General features: G+C 36.0%; 2 protein-coding genes across 2 annotated transcripts; one reads left to right on the top strand and one right to left on the bottom strand.

Moving 5' to 3' along the window:
- Positions 1–3,453: 3,453 nt before the first annotated feature.
- LOC149420150 (ESF1 homolog) lies at positions 3,454–17,269 on the bottom strand. Its single transcript, XM_089636423.1, has 8 exons — positions 16,463–17,269; positions 13,338–13,455; positions 12,329–12,431; positions 11,695–11,830; positions 7,290–7,480; positions 5,395–5,599; positions 4,643–4,855; positions 3,454–4,238 (listed from the first exon to the last, which is right to left on the bottom strand). The coding sequence occupies exons 1-8, from the start codon at positions 16,971–16,973 to the stop codon at positions 3,541–3,543; spliced, it is 2,175 nt and encodes a 724-aa protein (XP_089492549.1). The 5' UTR covers positions 16,974–17,269; the 3' UTR covers positions 3,454–3,540.
- A 141-nt stretch (positions 17,270–17,410) lies between these two features.
- On the top strand, positions 17,411–21,122 carry LOC149420149 (TP53-regulated inhibitor of apoptosis 1-A-like). Its single transcript, XM_089636004.1, has 2 exons — positions 17,411–17,770; positions 19,312–21,122. The coding sequence occupies exons 1-2, from the start codon at positions 17,624–17,626 to the stop codon at positions 19,411–19,413; spliced, it is 249 nt and encodes an 82-aa protein (XP_089492130.1). The 5' UTR covers positions 17,411–17,623; the 3' UTR covers positions 19,414–21,122.
- The last annotated feature ends 26 nt before the right edge of the window (positions 21,123–21,148 follow it).

Below are 21,148 nucleotides of genomic sequence, written 5' to 3'. Positions count from 1 at the left end.
GTTAAAACGTCTGTGCTCTGGGGGCTGGGTTTGCATCATTAGCGTTAGCCTAATGCAGCGTTGTACATGGAGTCCATGCAAATTCAAACAAACATTAGTGGGTGTAGAACAAAGGTGGTAGAGAGAGAGAAACAAGTTATTCAGAAAGTCTGCTTGAGTATTTATTTCACTAAATTACACAGCGATTAAGATGTGGGACTCGCCGATATGTTAACTGAAAATTAGTAGATTTTTCATAAATTTTATATTGATATGTGGAGACGTAACACTTTCAGGGGGACGAATGGCTGCGCGGACCTTTTCATACAAAACTTAAATTTGGATTAGATTCCAAAATACCCAACAAAACTGAAAATTATATGTTTTAATTCAAAGGTGCAGCAAATATCTGTACGGATACGTGCACTTTATTTATTTGTGTTTTAAATTATAAAATATAGGCTGAAAGAATTACATTTTTGCAATTATTTGTGAGTTTCATGATTATTTAAAACAATAATTTTGCTCTGTTTACTCTAGTAATATAATGAAATAAAAAATAAAAATGATAAAAAATATTTTCGTTGGCAAACAAACGACTGATTTACGTTAGAACACAAATTTGTTGCAAATTATTATAAGGAATAATTAGTCGCCTGAAATATGAATGCAAATTAAAAATATCTCCCCAGTAAAAGTAAGAGCAAATTTTAAAATGTCAAAATATTTCACCAACAAATGTAGATATAATATGTCTCGAGGCCATCTAGTGGGAAATTTAATACTAACAAAGCCTTTCCTACAAAAATAAAGTTGGTTGTTAACAGGTGAAAAAATATAATAGTTGATTGAAGTACTAGTACATATTGAATTATTGGGCGTGTTGGAAATAAGCCGACGTGGCTCAGTGGTTTCAGAGCACCTGACCGGACATCAGAAGGCACGGGTTCAATTCTCGTCGGCGGCATTAATTTTTTCTTGGGATATGTTTTCATTTTGTATTTATATTTCAGGCGACTATAATAATTTGTTTTCCTTTGTGCTATGCATAAAATCTTGTCTTATAAACCTTGCCTTATAATAAAAAAATAACAAATTTGTTGCAAATAAATTCTATTTTATACCTAAAATGACAGTATTTTTACAAAGTTTTATTTTATTTATCATTATATTTACTCTGTAAGTATGACAAGATTAATTTTAAAATTATTATAATAAACACGCAATAAAAAATTTCAAAGTCTCTAAAATCACGCAAAATTGAAGTTTTTAATTTCAATATTAAAACAAATAAATAAAATAGCAAATATCCGTACTAGAAATTTGCTAAAACTCATTATATATTAAAAGGGTATTACGACCTCAAATCTAAATTTAATAATTGGATAACTTTTGTGAAAAATCACCTCAAGGGCGCTGTATGTAAAGGTTTCTATGAAAAAGCCGTTCTTCTTAAAATTTGCTAAAACTCATTATATATTAAAAGGGTATTACGACCTCAAATCTAAATTTAATAATTGGATAACTTTTGTGAAAAATCACCTCAAGGGCGCTGTATGTAAAGGTTTCTATGAAAAAGCCGTTCTTCAGCCAGGTATCTTTTGCGCCGACGGACCGCTGGCGACGGGCGCAAATAAAGGTTTAAAAAGTTTTAAATCGCCATATCTTCGAAAATAATGAAAATATTTTAATCAAAATTCCTACATACTAAACTCAGCTATAAAATGACTAACTGAAAAAATTACTTATTTCTTTATTTTTATTTATTTTTTTAAATAAAAAAAATTTAAAAATGACTTACTCGTTTATCTTCTAACGCATTGCTTATCAAGTGTCAGGTATTTAATTATAAATGGTCCCTTTGTTGAAATACCAATGTACACGAAAGACTCAAATATAAAAAGAAGAATTATATTGCGATATGATAATTATATACATATAGTTGGGACCTTTAGAAAGAGATTGGCATATAATATTCATACAAAAACATTGGATAATTTATTCTTTTGTGCCATTGAAATGAAGCCGGCGCAAAAGGTAAAAATACCCTTCCCGTCCTTAAGCAACAATCGACCGAACGGGTAGAAATACCTTTCCCGTCCAAAGTGTGTTAAGGACTTTAATAATAATTCTAGCTTGTATCTCTGGGAATTATGCGTTTCTGGGATATTTGAACCCTTGTGCTCAGTAGAACAATGACTGTCCCATCCATTAGGTCTCGTCCCACTCTAGGCGTTGAACGATGTCTGCTTAAATTTAGTTCTTACAAATTTATTTTTAATATCCGTAAACAATTAATATGTATTCCATAACCGAATCCCCGGAAATCTCCATCGTTCAAGGCATTTATTTTGTAAATACCCAAATAGTTATATACAAATCTAGTTTTATTCAGAGATGGATGAAATTTTGCACACTTGACCTTCAAAACAAGAAGGTCACGGACTTCATCTGGTTTGTACATATGTTTTCTACAGTGACTTTTGTGCTCCTTTTTGGTAGACTGTCTATTCCTAAATTGATGGAGAGGTGAGAACACTCCTACAAAACTTTTGGTTACCCCTTCATCATTATGACTTCCTGATATACTTTGTACTAATTTGTATGTATTTTCTATAATGTTTCCTCTCCGAGCTCTTGTGCTCCTGGTGAATTAGCGCATAATCAGACATCCCGGAGCCAGTGTGATGATGGCATTCCAGGTTGGAATATTTTCTATAATGTTTCCTCTCCGAGCTCTTGTGCTCCTGGTGAATTAGCGCATAATCAGACATCCCGGAGCCAGTGTGATGATGGCATTCCAGGTTGGAGTATTTTCTATAATGTTTCCTCTCCGAGCTCTTGTGCTCCTGGTGAATTAGCACATAATCAGACATCCCGGAGCCAGTGTGATGATGGCATTCCAGGTTGGAGTATTTTCTATAATGTTTCCTCTCCGAGCTCTTGTGCTCCTGGTGAATTAGCGCATAATCAGACATCCCGGAGCCAGTGTGATGATGGCATTCCAGGTTGGAGTATTTTTGGAAGGAGATGAGTTGAGAAGTACCTAACTATTTATATCTGTTCAAGCAATCTTTCGATTCTGGATGGTGGTCTTTCACCAGGGTTGATTGATTCTTAGGACGGGTTGTTTCGCAGAATTTGAACGATTCGTCAAATTTCAAAGTTCATTTTCAAAAGAACTTAATATGTAGTTCTGTTATTGTTTCAGTTTATGGAAACAACTGGCCAATAATGATATAATAACAGCACTTGAAGATAACCTTTCAGAACTTGAAAATTAACTTTGAAGTTTGATGAATTGTTTAAATTCTGCGAAACAACCCATCCTTACACTAAGGACGGGTTAAATTATAGACTAGATGCTTGACAGAACTCGAAAAAATCTTTCACAGAACTTGAAAATTAACTTTCAGGAATTGTTCAAATTCTCCGAAACAACCCGTCCTTAGTAAACAAAATAGTGAAAGAAAATTTATTTTCACCGCAATGGTAGTCTTTATTTTAAGGCTTTACAAAAATACTTTAAATAAATTTCTGTACAATTACATGTTACATGAATCATTTACAGCTGGCATTGAGCGCTTTTCGTTTGATGCTTTTGACAAGGACACTCATGGCCGCGTCTTTCTTGGGCTTTTTGCTTTGAGTCGATTCTTCCGTAATTTCTGCTGGTCGACGTTTCAACTTTTCCTGTATCAAGGTATCCATTGCCTTGGTCTTCTTGAAGTTAGAGTCCGTGGGATCTATGTTGTAGTGGTGGGAGGTGTAGAGGGCGGAGAAGCGCTGGTCAGCTACGTCTATCTCAAAACCATCTGGTACAGCACCCTTATCATGCACCTTGTGCTTCATCTTCTCCTTGTGTTTCCTCTTTTTCTTGGATTTGGTTTCATTCTCCGCTTCTTGTATTTTCTTCAAGCTGAAGTGTTCCCTGCCGTCGTCATCGTCCAGCAGTAATTCTAGTTCGGCTTTTTTACGCAGCTCTTCTTCATCTTCGGAATCTGATTCCTTATGATGTTTTGAATTTTTCTTCTTTGATTTCTTATTGGATTTAAATTCTGGATTGTCAAATTCCTCGGCAAAGTAAGAATCGTTCATGTCTACATCGGAAGGTACATCATCGGAGCTCAATCCATTTTCATCTTCGTCGCCTCCGCCCTCCTTTTCTTTTTGAATTTGTTTTTTCCTTTCTAGCTTCTTGGCTTTCTTTTTATCTTTTCTTTTTTCAACCAGTTCCTCGAATGGTGTTAATTTGTCACCTACAATTGAAATAATTTTTTTAATCACTAGAATACAAAAACCCCCATAAAGTGTGATATATTAGTTGATTGTGTTAAACACAGATGGTACTAGTAGCATTATTTCAGAGTTACCGATATTACAGAGAATTACAGGATCATGATAAATGCCATTGCTACCAAGGTCAAGTTCAGAAAAAGATTCCTACTATTGTATAATACAGACATTGGCCTACTGGCTGTCTATGTCTACCAGCTTCATTATAATTTACGTCAATTCATACACAGTGGTTTGTGTATTCCCGAAGTTTTATTTGAAGAGCTATAAGATTGCGGGAGTTACAACAAACAAAACAACATCCCCTGGATTCAAAAAAGTTAGATAGAAAAGCAAATACGAACATGAAATGCTTGTGCTTGCATACCTTTAGTTAATTTCTTGTTGATCATTTTCTCCGTCTTCTCCTTTAGTCCCAGTCCCCAGGTGATCTCCATCTCTAGGCCTCTGTTTTTCTTTTTGTTTTCATTGTTTTCAATATCCAGTAAAAGTGCCTTGTATTTAGAAATGGGATCCACTGTTGTGGCTACACTCTCCGTGTCCTCATTGTCTTTTTCTTCTAGCCCTTCCACTTCACTCTCTATAAAAATGTATAAAAATCAATAAATAGATTCACCTACATATTGTGATTAAAAACACTTGTTAACTTTTCACAATTGTTTATTTTTGAGCAGAACGGTTTAACTCAAAGATATTAGAAGAACGAGATGTGCTATGAGCAGTTCATACTGTACCCTAATTAGGTAGTACTCCGCCTACGGTCCGGCGGCCAACATAGCAAATCTCGTTCTTCTAATATCTTTGGTTTAACTCTACCAAGTGTGCATCATCAAACTGGTGTCTTATTTTTTGACAAAAAGAAAAACAACATCTAAAAGTAATAATTGAAAAAAATTACTTTAAGATATACATATATGTTTACTTTACTAAATTTTAGTGATTCTGTGATGAAAATTAATATTATTTTCAGAAAATCAAACAGGAATCATTCAAATATGAAGTTCTACCATTTTACTAAAGATTTAGGTAAGTAAATATATATTTTTTTCATTATTATTATTAGTTAGTATAAAATAGAGATGCTGTTAGTATAAAATCTTAGATTGTAGAAATGCCAACCTTCTTCCGAGGAACAATTGAGGTAGTTCTTCAAGTCCTCGTCGTGCACGTCCCCGTCGGCTGCCCCTCGGAGCACCTCGGTCCTGTGCGGGTTGGCTGCGTCCCAGGTCAGCTCCACTCGGGCCTGCTGCAGCGCCGTGGTGGTGAACAGCCGCGGCTTGTATCGCCCCACGTCTGTTATCTCCAGGCACTCGTCATGGACTTCCTGAAATTAAAAAAAAACATGCTTAAAAACAGATTCCTGCGATGGGGAGTTGATCTCAAAATTTGCCTACCCAAAACTTTATGAAATTAATAGTCACAATTCATGAACACACTCTCAGGAATAAAGCTTACAAGTTTTGCTAATTTATTTGATTTGATCAGATCTACATTAACTTACTTCGGGGGATCACAGCCATCTTTGTGGTGAAAAACGTCAATAAAAACAATATTCTAGTACATTACATCTAATCTTCTTTCTAGAGACTAAAAGGTGAACCTTTACCGTCTTACTCATAATCGCGGTATAAATATTATTATTTATTTCATTAACGCCATTTTTAGGGGCTTTTAAATATGATTAGTAAAAATTATATAATAACATAGTATGTAAATATTTATGATACATATCTCTTGTATCTGTTAACTGATAAATTAAAAATGTCCACTGACTCCGTATAATTATTTCCCTCCAGAAGTTTTCTGGCTAATAAGGAATACATATGGTAGTTAGTACCAGAATTTCTGCACAGAAATAAATTCCGACTTCTGGTAATACATAGCGGAATTCGAAAGCTTCAATGCAAGCAATTCTGGACTAATGCAACAAATGCATCATTTAAAATTTTATATAGAAATAATAAAAGTGAAAATCCTTCTGTCTGACAATTTAAGCATATTCATTTAATTTGAAAGAGTGTTGTAGTTCAACAAAATTGCTGGAATACCCATTTTAAAACCTAGAAAACGTAAGAATTTATTTTGTATTCTTTCAATAGCTTGTAAATGAATATTCCAGATGGGAGAATTGATTTCAATTGTACATATAAGGTCGGGATAGCGGAAAGCGTTACTCATAATCGCTGCGGATGCGTATACCAGCCTTATTAGTAGCTGTCAGATTTATATCGGCTGGCGGGGGCCAGCACGCCAGCTAGAATAGCGCCGGCAATGTGAAGAATTTGTTGATGTTTTCTCGCAAAGTTTGACAAATATCGATCTGTCGCATATCGATTTGCAGCACCATCCTCTAATTAATAATATTTTATTTCCTATTTTCTTTGAATATTTTAAATCGAAATATCGTTTTACCAAAGCTAATACAGTACACATAATCGAATTGGTCAGAATTCGGTGCGAATAAAACAGACTGGGTAAATGACACTGCAAATGTTACCTGAAAAAAATTAGGAGTTTTTTTTTGGAAAAGCAACAAAAAAGGAAATGCGAAAGTGACCACGTTTTTAAAGTTTGGAACAAGGTGAAGATAGCGTAAAAACCTTAGACATGAATATTATTATGAGTAATGATTTTAACCCAAGCAATATTCGGCCCTCTTCCTTGAATAGTTATACCAACGCTGCAGCGGCGTATTTGGGAATCTATATGTATAAGTAAGACTGGTAAAAAATACACATATACTATTGCCTAGCTCTGCTGATCAAAATACAATCACATGTAATAGCAAGTACAGATAATCTTATTACTATTTAGTGTCAATCGTGAATATTAACTTGGAAGTAAACACAGACTTGTGTTAAACTTCTGCCGCTAAGAACTGTTGTAACTTTTCTGTTACATAATTTGTTTGGGATACAGTATGGCTACAGGCTTAGCAGATCAAATATCATCATTGTTACCACAGCAGTAGAGGAAACTTATATCTACATATGATTGAAATGGATGCGGCCTACCTGGTCAAAAGTAACATCATCAGGAATAAATCGGAGATCCAGTTTGGTGGCGCTGCTCTCGTACTCTATGCCGTCGCAGTCTGTGTAGATTTTGTTGGCCGTGGTGGGAGAATCGCAATCCACAACTGCGTAGTAATACTTTAATCTGTTAAGTTGGTATTTTCGCAGTTTCTCCATGTGATATTTTGAACCTGGAAAGAGGGAAATTAAAAAATTAACCATCACAGATTTCTCTACATGAAGGAGTACGGCTACTACCCGTGGTTCTATCCTACTGACTTTCTATTGAGTATGCTCGGAATGGACCATCTACGGGTCAGAGGGGATGTACACGTTGCTACACATTTCTTCAGACTGATTCGTGGATGGTTTGAAAACTCGATTGTAATGGAGAGCATTCATTTCTATGTTCCCGGTGGTTATCTCCGTCACCGACAGCTCAGACTGGTCTATCTGCAGGACCAACTTGCCAATGGTCATGCCGGTGGGAAGAGCAATCTTGCTGTCAAACAGAATCAATTTGGATGTCAACATATTATCAACGAAGCTAAAGTTCCATCGTGCCATACGGTTATTGCCTTTATTTCTACATAAGGGTAGTAAAAGAGAATAAGAATGGCACATTAGTGAGACTTCTACTAAATTTAAATCGGTACTTTGATTCATCCACAATCATATTTCAACACTTGACACAACTCACACCAAGTATTAGACTTACTTACATAATTTTTTCCCCAGTTCTGTGAGATACATTGCTCTTTAACATGATAGGTGTATGTACACTAGGGTGTGTCAATTATTTCAACTTTTGAATTCAGAAACGCCTGATGTCTCAAAAGTTGCGTCTTACAAAGAAAATGAGAACTACATTTAAAATTATTTTTTTAAAAATGGTTATTAGCTCGCTAAAATGCATTGAAAAACAGAAAAAAAACCTAAAACATGTATTTTTAAATAATGGTAATTAATATTTTCTTCACAATAATTTTACCTTTTAACGTTTGTTTATTATTAAAAACTGCGTATAGTTGACAAAAATTAAATATAAAAATCAATTTTATTAATGCAAGTAAATCTACAAGAATACCGAAATTAACAAAAAAATTATAAAAATCCACTAAAACGTTTTCCATTGCCATTTAGTTTGCTTTAATTTTCAATTATTGGACTTATCAACGTAGTCAAAGATGATTGATTATGGGAAATATCGATTTCAACACTACGCAAAAACTTCGTAAAAAATATACAAGGGCGCAAAGGATTGTAAATCCGAATAAGTCACGACCTTTAGAAAAACCATCTACTCTTCTTCCGCTTCTTTCCAACAGTTTTTCAGATTCTGATGAGGAACCAGCGCTAAGTGATGATCATCAATCTGCAGTGGCTCATGATGCATTATCTCCTCGAAATATACAATATTCGAAGATGAAGAATCCCTTGACGAAGTTATCTCAAATTTGTGATCGATACGGCGTATCACACAGAGCAGCAGCTGCCATTGCTTATGCGGTTTTAAAAGATGTAAATGAAGCTGGTCCATCTTTCGTTATAGATCATAGTAGATTATGAAGAGCTAGAAAGCAAACTAGAGATATGTTATTAAATAGCCGTAAATTGACAAATATCGAAGGTTTATTTGTAGATGGGCGCAAGGACAAAGCAATGTTTATTATCAAGAAAGGAAGAAAATTTTATCAACGAATAAAAGTTGACACATAACGCTTGTGCAGGAGCCAGGATCAGTGTATCTCGGACACGTTACGCCATCATCTGGTACTGCTAATGCCATATGTTCTCTTTTGGAAGAGGAAAATCGTCAAATGGAGAAAATTGTTGCAGTTCGTTGTGACGGAACAAATACAAACACTGGCCGGAAAAATGGAATCATTACAAGAATGGAACAGAGACTTGGAAAGCCATTGCAATGGTTTATATGCCAGCTGCACGCCAATGAACTATCATTACGACATCTGCTATCTTCATTAGATGGACCGACTAGCGGACCTGTAGCTTTCTCGGGACCAATCGGAAGAAACTTAAAAAATTGTGAGAACGTTAAAATTATTCGGTTTGTTCCCATTCAATCATCCATACCGGAAAATATAACAGAAAAATTAAGCACGGACCAAATTTATTTACATAATATATGTCTGGCTGTGCCAAAAGGTATGATAACTGTAGATTTGGCAAGGAAAAAACCAGGGAAAATGTCTCATGCCAGGTGGCTAACAACTGCAAACAGAATATTACGGCTATATGTTGCAACGGAAAACTCAACAGAAAATTTTCAGATATTGGCCACCTTTATTGTGAGAGTTTATGCTCCAACATGGTTTACCATAAAGTGCAATAGGTCTTGTATAGATGGAGCCCGTAATCTCTGGAAAATGGTTAGCATTTCCAGATATCTTTCAGGAGAATTGAAAGCTATTGTCGACCCCGTGATTCAGAGGAACGCATATTTTGCACACCCGGAAAACATTATTCTATCAATGTTAACCGATGACAATAAATGTATAAGGGAGCTAGGATGTAGAAGGATCATTAAATATAGGGCCCTTCAAACTTCATGAGTGAGAGAGTTCACAATTCCAAAAATTAATTTAAGCTGCAATAGCTACATAGAATAAATTGACTGGCAGGCCACAGATTTAATTCTGACAGAACCTCCACTCCTGACCAACGTAAAAACGGACGAATTACTTAAATTGTGTGATGAAGGAAATGTAAAAAGGTTCGATTTTCCTAAATTTCCTTGCCACACACAATCAGTGGAAAGGTGTGTGAAGTTGACCACAGAGGCGTCTTCTGTTGCTGGTTATAATGCTAGGAAAGGTTATATTTACGCCAAGCAACTTTCAAGAAACATAATGCCAAATTTTAATCCAAAGCAAGATTTTAAGTAATTACTGTTTTAACAATATGTTATCATTCAATTTTGAGCATCCATTATTTTTTATTCGTTGTATTTTGGTCAAAAATGTTGTTGTACGTTATTGTTTAGTATCTTGAATTTAACCATAAAAAGTGTTATTTTTCCCTTTTATATTTTTAACCAACACATCACATATGTTTAAAAAAATATTTATTTTTCGTTCTTTGTACTGCAGTTATGGAAATAAAATTAAGTGTGCTACAAAATATAAAATATGGACCCATTGTTTTATTTTTTTCCCAAATCACGAAATCAATTTTTTTTCAAAACTTCCGGCCATTTTAGCGAGCTAATAGTGAACACAAATTTCATTTATTTTTACGTTTTCGAATAGCTACAGATCATACGCAACTTTTGAGACCCCAGGCGTTTAAAAATAAGGCAATTTTTTTTCTCTCTATAGGGAGCGACACACGCTAATGTACACATAAAGCAGAACTTTAAAAAATGTATTTGTTAACACATTGTAGTCGGGCGCTTCAAACAATAGACTCTAGCTTATAGCGGGTGTTTTTCACGATTAGCGCATTCTTAAAATTGATACAATTTCTAAACCAAATAATATTTTCGATTAAAATTTTCAAAGAAATCATATGTGACATTTGATCATCAAAAATAAATTATAATTGCTTTGATTACATCATAATTTCACCACATTTCAAAGCTGAATATAAAAACCTGATATTAATTCAGTAAATAGCATTCAATATTCAATATTTGAAAATTCCATGTAAAAGATAACATGTTTATTTATATCATATAGTTATATAATAAATAATAATATATATTTGCCATGCCCGCAATTTTACAATCTCTGGATATATGAAATCTGATCGTGTAAATATTGAACAGTGTCGCCTAGGCCGAAGGCGAACACTGAATAACTCATAAGTTTAATTGCTTCTTGTCAAAAAAGAGTCGGTTGCCTTGCCTAATTGAAGAGCCCATTCCACTTATGAATGATAGTATTTATTCTTTCAAGGAATCAGTACACTTCATTTGTTGATAATCCATCACACACCATAAGTGCATTGGCTTGTAAAGACATTTTTGTAGGGATAAAGTCCTATACAATGCTAATATATTCAAACAATAAAATACCAAACAGTAAACAAAACAGTGCGAGCAGTATGAAAAATGGTCCAATATGTGAAATGACTCAAACTAAACTGGAGATTGAGATCGCAAAAAAACTGTAGATTTGTGGCGACGCCTTTACAAGCGGCACACTAGCCAATCCGGACAAGGCATCTCAAATAACGTCGACAGACTGTCGCTTAGCACCCAGGTAGCAAATTACCCTTCAAGGCGTTTTATTTCACACTGATATCAAACCCGTATAGTGGCGTTTTCCGCCAAAAACCGACAGTCGACAAAAACGGCATTTGCCGTGTCCCGCAGTTGTGCGACAGTCCGCCAAAAACGGCAAATGCCGTGTCCCGACGACAATGTGTAAACATAAAAAAATACCTTCTTCATTTCCATCATCTTCATCGGAACTACTTTCTTCTTTTTTAGTCTTTTTGTTTTTAGTTTCAGTTAATTCCATGGGTCCCCGCAGTTCCTCCTCTTTCATTCGCTGTATTCCGTATTCCGACGGATAAATCTAGAAATAAGCACCACAGAATCAGGATAAATAGACTTACATAAAAACAGCTTAATATTGATAATATATTCTAATTGCCCCCCATTTTAGGGTTTAGCTGATTCAGAAAACAGATTGTAGCTTTGTCATAAGGTTGTGAGGCAATTTTTTTGTATTCTCATAAAAATGTATTACCATACACTGATGTACTAAATCTAATATAACTTTTAAATCATAAGTTTAAATGTATTAATTTCTTCAAATTTACTTGTGTATTGGATCAATGTATTCTAATCATGTACCACGACGTGTACCATTTGGAATCGGGCCGCTAACAATAATACTCCTTATGTAGATGGTGACAAGTTTTACATTCCCACTTAACACCAACCGCAGGTATTGATTTATGCAAGAAAAACACATTGCAAAAAAATTCCATCCTGAGCATGCTCTAATTAATATGACACATTTGTAAAAAATCTTTCATCGTAGGAAACAACCTGATTAAGTTGTACTCACGGTTATGCTTTTGATGAGTCCCCCGGGAGGAAGGAAGGAAGTAAATAAGACATAAAGATCTGAAGCCTTGATGTTGTCCCAGTCCATATTACAAAGGGCTAGTCTGAAAATTATAACACTTAATTATTATTCAAAATACAATGCTAAAACTTCAATCACAAGTTAAGCTCTAAGCTGAATTATATGGGCGCATAACTGATTGTGGATTAAATTATATTACATTTACCATTAAAAAAATATAACTCCCTCTTATACACACTCCTTTGTTACAGTTCTTCCGACCATCGATATGACCCAATTCAAGTGTTTGATACACATTATTTCTCGGGCATCCTCGACTTATTCTACCATTCCCTTTACAGACACAAAATTTCCTTACCCTCGTTTCTCAATTCATTCACTTCTCATCATCCAAGCACCCCTTTCTTAATCCTATTCATTACGCTTACATCAGCCTTGCATCTCTCCACATTTCTCCACGCGGTAACAGATTTTACAACACATCCGCCTCATAATGAGAGCATAATAAAAATAAACCAATACAGAAAATGCTTAAGGAATTAGATACAAATCTAAAACGTTTTAAGTTTTAACCATAAAGTTTTTATTAATTTACTATCAACATACTTTAGAGACAAACTACAATATAATAAAGACTTCCATACACACCACACAAGACAGAAATAAAAAATCACACTAAAAAATACAAAAAACAAAACAAAAACCCACAATTGATTTACTGTATAAATAAATCCAAATGTATAGCTTAGTTACAAGTGAAATTAAAAGTGTACCTAGTTTAAGAAGTTTAAGTGTAAAAAAATATATATTTCATAAGTACATATTATTACATAGAAGCATGAGTTAAAATGTACTCAAATTTATATTAGACCACATGAAGTGGATCTATTTTAAGACTAATAAATGAAATAAAATAATTATAAGATAGGCCCCGAAGTCAGAAAGTAAACCAAGCTGATGAAAACTTGAACCCAGTTAAAGTGGTTACCTAGAAGTGGTATCATCAGTTGTTTCTGCATCAGCATCCAGTTCTCCCCATCCGTGCTCCACACGCTCTTCTTCTTCAGCAGACTCTTCATCAGAAGAACTGTCACTGAAGAGGACCCCTTGTTAAATAAAATAAACAAGTTAATATCTTTACAACTTCTAACCTGGTTACTAAAATACTAACTAGAATACAATTAATAAAGAAACTTAAGGGTGAATTTTTGGTAAATATATCCAGACACGCTGGACATTCACAGGCCCGAATTTAGGTAATTGTAATTGTTGAACGAATGGTAATTCCCATAATCTGTTTCTAAAAGTGCAGCAGTTAGGTACCACCTATTTTAACACACTTTAATCGGGTAGAGTAGTTCTACCCGTTCGGTCGATTGATGCTTAACGTCGGGAAGGGTAGTTCTACCTTCTGCGCCCGCCTCATTTCAATGGCAGAAAAGAAGAAATTATCTGATGTTTTTATATGAACATTATACACCAATCTCTTTATAAAGGTCCCAACTATATGTACATAATTATCAAATTGCAATGCAAGTCTTTTTTTTGTATTTATCTTGGAGTCTTTTGTGTACATCGATATTTCAACTAAAATGGCCTATATTATTGAACACCTGACACTTGATAGGTATTGCGTTTGAGGATCAACGAAATAAGTAATTTAGATAACATATTCTGTTATTCTAATAATTCAATTCCTGGAACCAGGGTTTTTATGACCATGAAACCCGAAAGAAATCTTTCTATCTCTGTTCCGCACCCACTCAACTCCTAGGTGCGAGCGAGCGGAGAGTGTCGAGCATTTAAAAACAGCAGGTATCGGCAAACACAGTGTTATGTTTGCACAAAGCTTGCAAGAGCTAACTGCAAAGTTAAGTATATGCTCACGCGTTGCCGGAATTCGATCATACACCCAGAGCGTGTAAACACACTAGTATATACGCATCTCGGCATGTCTACAATCGGGTGAACACCAATACATACACGTACATCCGCGATGTCTCCGACCTGATATTGGTCACGTAGGCCTATAAGTACCTACAACCAATCATATGGCTAAGATGCAAAACGTGTCCTTATAAGGGCATGGGGCACGCGCCAAAGAGTGGGACAAGCCCCCCCCGCGAGCGACCAAAGCAGGTCAAGTACTCGCGGCCAGCTACCCACGCCTCAGTTCCCTGGGAAGCGCGCGGATTGCAACATGCTGTGTTGGTTCCGAGTTAACTTTTGCCGCTCAAATCTGTGACGCCGTAAAAATGGACCGGCGGAATTGTTTCACCTTGCGTGTCGCCTCTCGAGTACCAGTTCTCCACTTCAAAGGGATCCCCCGAATCACCAGCACCATTACATTGTAGAGCTGTGTCATGTCTCCCTCTGCCTGAGGCCCACCAGCACGTAACATTATATAATTGGGTCATGTCTCCTCCGTCCGGGCCACATGCTGTCTACGGCCCAGACACCTCTGCTCACCACAGCCGGGTCGTGAAGAACCCCTTGGCGAACCGACCCGTGCTCCAGCTCTTCCTCGCCTGTTGATGCCGGCCGCCCTTCCTACCGTCCACGCCAGGCTGAGAACAGTGAACTCATAGACCCCTGCCTCAGTCCTGGGCGTCTGCCGCTCCAGCCTGTTTGTGGGGAGCCCCTTGGCCCTCCAACCAGTGCCCCCGCCCTGCTCCATCGTCTCTGCGCCTCCAGCCGCCGCTCTGGCGTCCTTTGTCGTCCAGCGTGGCGTGCCCCGGTGGCAGTCCTTCGGCTTCCGTCCTGCACCCTGCCTAGGCCCCTGCCTATGGCACCTGCTGACCGTCTCACCGCATCCACCGTAAAGTACACGTGAGCTAATATTATACCTTTGTCAATCAGAGCCCTTAGAGTCAATAGATTGCTAGAAACAAGTCAGGCCTTAAAGAGCTATGTACCTTTTGTAGATCTGTTTGATAACCTGTATTACCTGTATTACCTGTACAATAAAAACTCATATCAAGAGACTTGTTTCATTTGGGAAATTGACTATATATAATCCACACCCTGGAGATTGGAGTACAAGCTCAGCTTGTGTACTCACTCATATATAGCATATTACTTGGCTGGAATGCTAATGTAACAACTTATAACTATAAGTTACGTTAATAAGCAAGCTCTAATGTAACAACAGTTAGGCGGACCATAATAAATATTTACAAGTGCGTGCCAGTTTTTAAAAAGAAAATTGTCCTACGGTTGTGTTCCGAGGAGATAATATTTATATTTGCTTTTTCAAACCTTTCAAAATGGATTCTGAAAATTACAAAAGTGATAACGAAATTGTCGCATAAAAATTAATCTGCCTGTTCTAGTAATTATTTGCCTGAATTCCATAGTGAAAGAGAAGAATCTAGTGGAAGTGAAGAAATTCCTTGTAGGAGAAGAATGTCAGTGATGCCATTACAGTTCAGTGATTCTGAAGAAAGTGATATGGAGGAAGAACAAGGAAATATTAGATGAACAATTTTTAGACGTAAACTGTAACTGATTATAAAAAAGGTGATTAAAAACTTAAGCCTAATAGTGTATGGTGAAAAAAATAAACAATATTATGTGAGCAATACGAGAAGCATTCTACGCTAAGTGATTATTTTAAATTTCATTTGAAAAAATAACCAATATTATTAGCACGTTCCGATGGTTTTGGTCCGCCGTACCGTGCGAGGGGCAATTGCACACGTGGTATTTCAATGAGTAATAATGTGTTACTCTGACGATACTAGAGAAGTGGCAATTTTTTTTGTTTTTATAATAATTTGGGCTTGGTGAAAATATAATAATTTGTAATTTTATAAAATTGAAACCTAGTTTATACTTAAAAAATTGAACCCTAATGACTCAACAATGACTTTGTTTTCGATTTATTATGTTGCATTAGAAATAATACTTGGTTTTCGGCAAGAAATTTTATTATTATAGCTTGGGTATGCTGAGTTAGTATGTAGAAAATTTTATTGAAATATTTCCATTATTTTCGAAGATATAGCGATTTAAAACAAATTCGCGCGGGACCTTTATTTTCGCCCGTTTTCAGCGGTCAGCCGGCGAAAAAATAACCCGATCAAAGTGTGTTAATATAAAAAATAAATTTACCTTCTCCTCTGGCGTAATCCACCTCAAGATCTCTAAGCTTATTTTTAATTTCCTTTGGAAGTTTTCCACCAATCAATTCGTCTGTTAAAACCACCTTTTTAACTTCGGTGTCACTCTTTTCTGCTTCTTCATCAATTTCACCATCACTCTTATCAGGCTCTTCCTCGGAGTCTGATTTTGGTCGTAGGACGTAGGCACCAAAAGATTCATTCCCTTCCCCATCTTCAACAGCCTCGGGGGAATCATCAGGTTTGTCCTCATCATCCGAATCCTCTCCATCGGAATCCTCATCGGAAGTTAGATCATAATATTTCTTCAAGTTTTCCGCAGAAGATTGGTTTACCGGTCGCCCCCTTTTGTCAACTGTATATTTCACTTTGAACTTGTCATTATTGAACATGGACTCAAACCGTTTGTCTATTTTCACCTTTCGTTCTGTTTTAGGTATTTGTCTGTACCGAGGATCATTCACGAGTTTGGTGAAACGGGTATCTTTGAGAATGTCGTCCATCGTGCAATTTGTTTGCTAATATAATATAATATTAAATAATGTGCACAAATGTTCAGTATCAAAGCTAGGCTAATGGAACATAACCTAAAATAGCAACTAAAAAACACAATTTCTTTTATATTTAATTCTAGTTTGTACGCCACTAACCAAAATTGAACTACTGATCATAAAATTTATGGTAATTTTGTGTGACAAAACGATTTGCATTTATAAAAAAAGAGTAAAATTTAACAAATATTTAAAAGTACAATAACGATCACATTGGATCACATGGTGAAACAGTAAACAATTCACCGCAGATTTGACAGATTAAGTCCATAGAAATGTTAAAAACAAACTAATATTTCTGTTGAGTAATATTGAATGACAGGTCAATCATATGAGGAACATCAAAATGAATAGTCGTCATTCAATGACGTCAACGTAATATCGAATGTTGACGCCAATAGTTTTATATAGAATAGTGTGTCTATTCAAAATACTCAACAATTTGTTTTTATCTATGTGCGTCGCATGATTTTTCCATGCTGTTTTGAACTGTCATTTAAATAATTTTTGACAAGTCCTTGAAATGACTAGAAAATCGATTTGTTATACGTAAATGAGATCACTTTACTTTTTTCTGCGCGCCACAATAAAACGTGTTCATTATGAATAGCATCGGAGAAAATTGTACGGAACTTAAGAAGAAGTACGATGACTGCTTCAATAGCTGGTTTTCAGAAAAGTTTCTGAGGGGTAGCATGGACGATACCGTGTGTTCTGGAATCTTCAGTGTTTACCAGCAGTGTGTGAAGGTATGGAATTTCGCTTTTGAAACATGTCACTTGCTCCTTTCCATAATTATATTATCTTACTAAATTAATAAATATTCAAAGTTAGGGTTACAAACTGACCTTTTATTCAACATTTTATTAAAATACAGCTGATATATTTTATCAGAAAAAATAATTGTTTCACTATATCGTTGGTTGATTTCGTAATCTGTGTCTATTAAATTGTGAATGTTTCATTATGTTTGATTAATTACTGATAAAATTGTTGCATTGGTGTCAAAAGTCAAATATTCAGCCACTATTTTTTTTTCAAATACAAGTCTATTTAATATCTACAAGTCTTCAGGCCAGTGACAAACGCCAAAATATTATTTGAATAAATATTTTCCTTCTAATCGCCATTAGTTTATTGCTCAGTTGCATGTATTTATTTCTCTCCATGGGGGAGTATGGCCAGTACCTGTGGCTCTATCCTACCGGCTTGCTTTTGGGTATGCTCGGAATGAACCATCTCCGGGTCAGGCTGATTCGTGGATGCCTTGAAAACTTGGCAATCATTTCTATGTTCCCAAAGGTTATCTCCATCACCAACAACATAGACTATTCTATCTTCCAGCCTGCAGGACTGACTTGCCATTAGTCATGCCGGCGGGGAGGGCAATCTTCCTGTTGAACAGAATCAATTCGGATATTGACATTTTTAGCATTAACTGCCTATAAAAGGCAAGCTCTGTTTATTACTAACTAGCTGATGTGTACCCGGCGTTCCTGGGGGTTATACTTAGGATATAGACATACACCGTGATAGACTTTTCAGTAGGCCTTTTTAAGATATGCAATTCCGTGTACATGATTTTGATGTATCTCATAAGGTTTAGCCAGCGTTAGCTATACAAGTGCCCGAAAAAAAAATTTCGTCATACAAAAACTTTTCTCTGCTTTCTATTATTATTTATTGGATAATTTGTATAGCGCCGCTTTTGTGAGATATCACCTCGGGGGCACTAAATATAATATACATGTATTATATACATAAACCTTCCGGAAGAAATTCTCTAAGTGATAGTGAAAACCTTATCAAAATCCATTGCGTATTTTAGAAGAACTAAGCGCACAAACATAGACGACGCGGATAGCGACTTTATTTTATACTAATTATTTTTTTTATTTTTTTTTGGTAAACTAATGTTTTAAGACAAGATTTTTTATGCATAGCACAAAGGGTAACAATTATTTTTTATAAGCAATAATTATTAGCCTGAAACACTCATCCACATTGAAAAATCTCCTGATAAAAGATACATGACGCCAACGGGACTTGAACCCGTGTCCTTTCGATTTCCGGTCGACAGCTCTGACCACTGAGCTATGGCGGCTTATCTCTTATCTCTCAGATCGAGTTGTTTGGCGGTCCGTCCTCTCTGCCTACCCCTACGGAGAAACGGCGTGATGGTTAGTTAGTTAGCCAGGCATGCATAAAAGGCTGCCTTGTACACTTGCCTCACGCCGTTTGGATGAAGCTAATGAAGGAAAAAATTGTGACGCTGATAATTTTTTTACAGAATGCAATGAAGGAGCAGAACTTGGAATTTAAAGAAGTAGAAAAGGACATCCTTGGATCCTCCGAGGAGTACCACATCCCCCCCAAGGAGAAGCCTAGTTGACACTTCGGCTCTCCCCTCTGTCTCTCTGGTCCACTGACCTTCATCCGCTCCGTCTGGACAGGCCAACTCAATAAGACCAACACCACAGATATCAAACTACTCCTTGAACCCAACAAGAACAACAAACTACTCCTTGAACCCAACAAGGACAACAAACTACTCCTTGAACCCAACAAGGACAACAAACTACTCCTTGAACCCAACAAGGACAACAAACTACTCCTTGAACCCAACAAGGACAACAAACTACTCCTTGAACCCAACAAGGGCAACAAACTACTCCTCGAATCCAATAAGTACAAAAAAACCCTTGTTGAACCCAACAAGGACAATAAAATCCTTCTCGAACTCAACAAGGACAACAAAACTCCTTCTCGAACCCAATAAGAACAACAAACTCCTCCTCGAAACCAAAAAGGCAAACAAAGCTCTGTGAAGTGAACTTGAAAGAAGCCAACATCGAGGAAATCAAAGTTCCTCAATATTGACTTGCAGACGGTCGAACACCCGCTAGCCATATTAGTCAAATTTAGGCAATTGTTATTATTTTAAGATTACATTAACCGTTATGTATTTTGTTATAGTATTATTAGTAAGCATAAAATGTAGTATGGGACAAGTGTTCAATTCATTTCGTGAGGCACTCGTCTAATAATGATAATAATAATAGGAAACACATTTATATTTTGTTGCTTTTATTGTTGATACGAAATATATTTTTAAAGCAAATAAACGTTATATAATTTTATTTAACCATTTTTATTATATGTACACAATTATTTGTATGGACAGCAATATTTCTCACAATTTACATGTGATACATCGATGGTGTAAATATTGTAGAAAGTATCATTCAATGTAATCAAATGAGTCCAACAACTATTCCCGAATAGAAACTCGCTAAGGGACCTAGTGCCACTATTAACAGGACATTAACAGACCACCTCAGGGTCACATGAACCACCTCAGGAGACACTGGGAGCGGGAGCACCAAAATAGATGTAATTAATGTGAAGAGGATAAAGGTTCATGATACTGCTTCGTCTGTGGTGCCAATTTCCTGTCTTCATGGGAACAAGGCTCGGATACTTGAGAAGACGTTTTGTGGAATCAGAGGTCATTGTCAAACACCCAAAGACAACCCTGGCGAACTTTGTGAGAAAGACTGGACTACTGTAAAAGGAATTGGGTGAAACGTGGGATATAGACATTGGGCCTCAGGGCACACGGGAGATATGCATACAGTTCCTTTATCAAAGATAATAAAATCAGATTTTAAATTATGTTATTAAAACCACCAAATGCAAATTGAACAGTTAAATTTTAAAAAATCACTATAACTTGAACCAGAAACCTTTTTTCCTAAAGTCTTATTTATTTTTACCATATTTTGCTTTATCTGTTGAGAAAAATGTATAAAACAAAACTCTACATGGGTTAACTTAATTTTAAATATGTATTTTAATTTAAAAAAATAGAATGTATCTTTAGAAGGATCATTTATTATTTGAATAAAAATGTTTATCCTCATACAAATATTATTATAAATATTATCTTAGAGCGTCTGCAGACGAGAGACTTTAGTCACAGCGACAGTTGCGTTGCAATAGTTTTGGGCATAAATCCATTACGGTGCATGCAGGTACGCACACGAGCGACGCGACTCTGTGGAGACTTTGGAATTGTGTCTGTCACCATGATTAAAGTCTTGCGTCTGCGGGCGCCTTTAAACCTA

This window comes from Hesperophylax consimilis, chromosome 10, assembly GCF_061612785.1.
Source record: "Hesperophylax consimilis isolate HC1 chromosome 10, BYU_Hcon_1.0, whole genome shotgun sequence".
In the NCBI taxonomy this organism is placed as follows: Eukaryota; Metazoa; Arthropoda; class Insecta; order Trichoptera; family Limnephilidae; genus Hesperophylax; species Hesperophylax consimilis.
The sequence above is the reverse complement of the archived record's forward strand: the minus strand, read 5'-3'. Positions and strand labels throughout refer to the sequence as shown.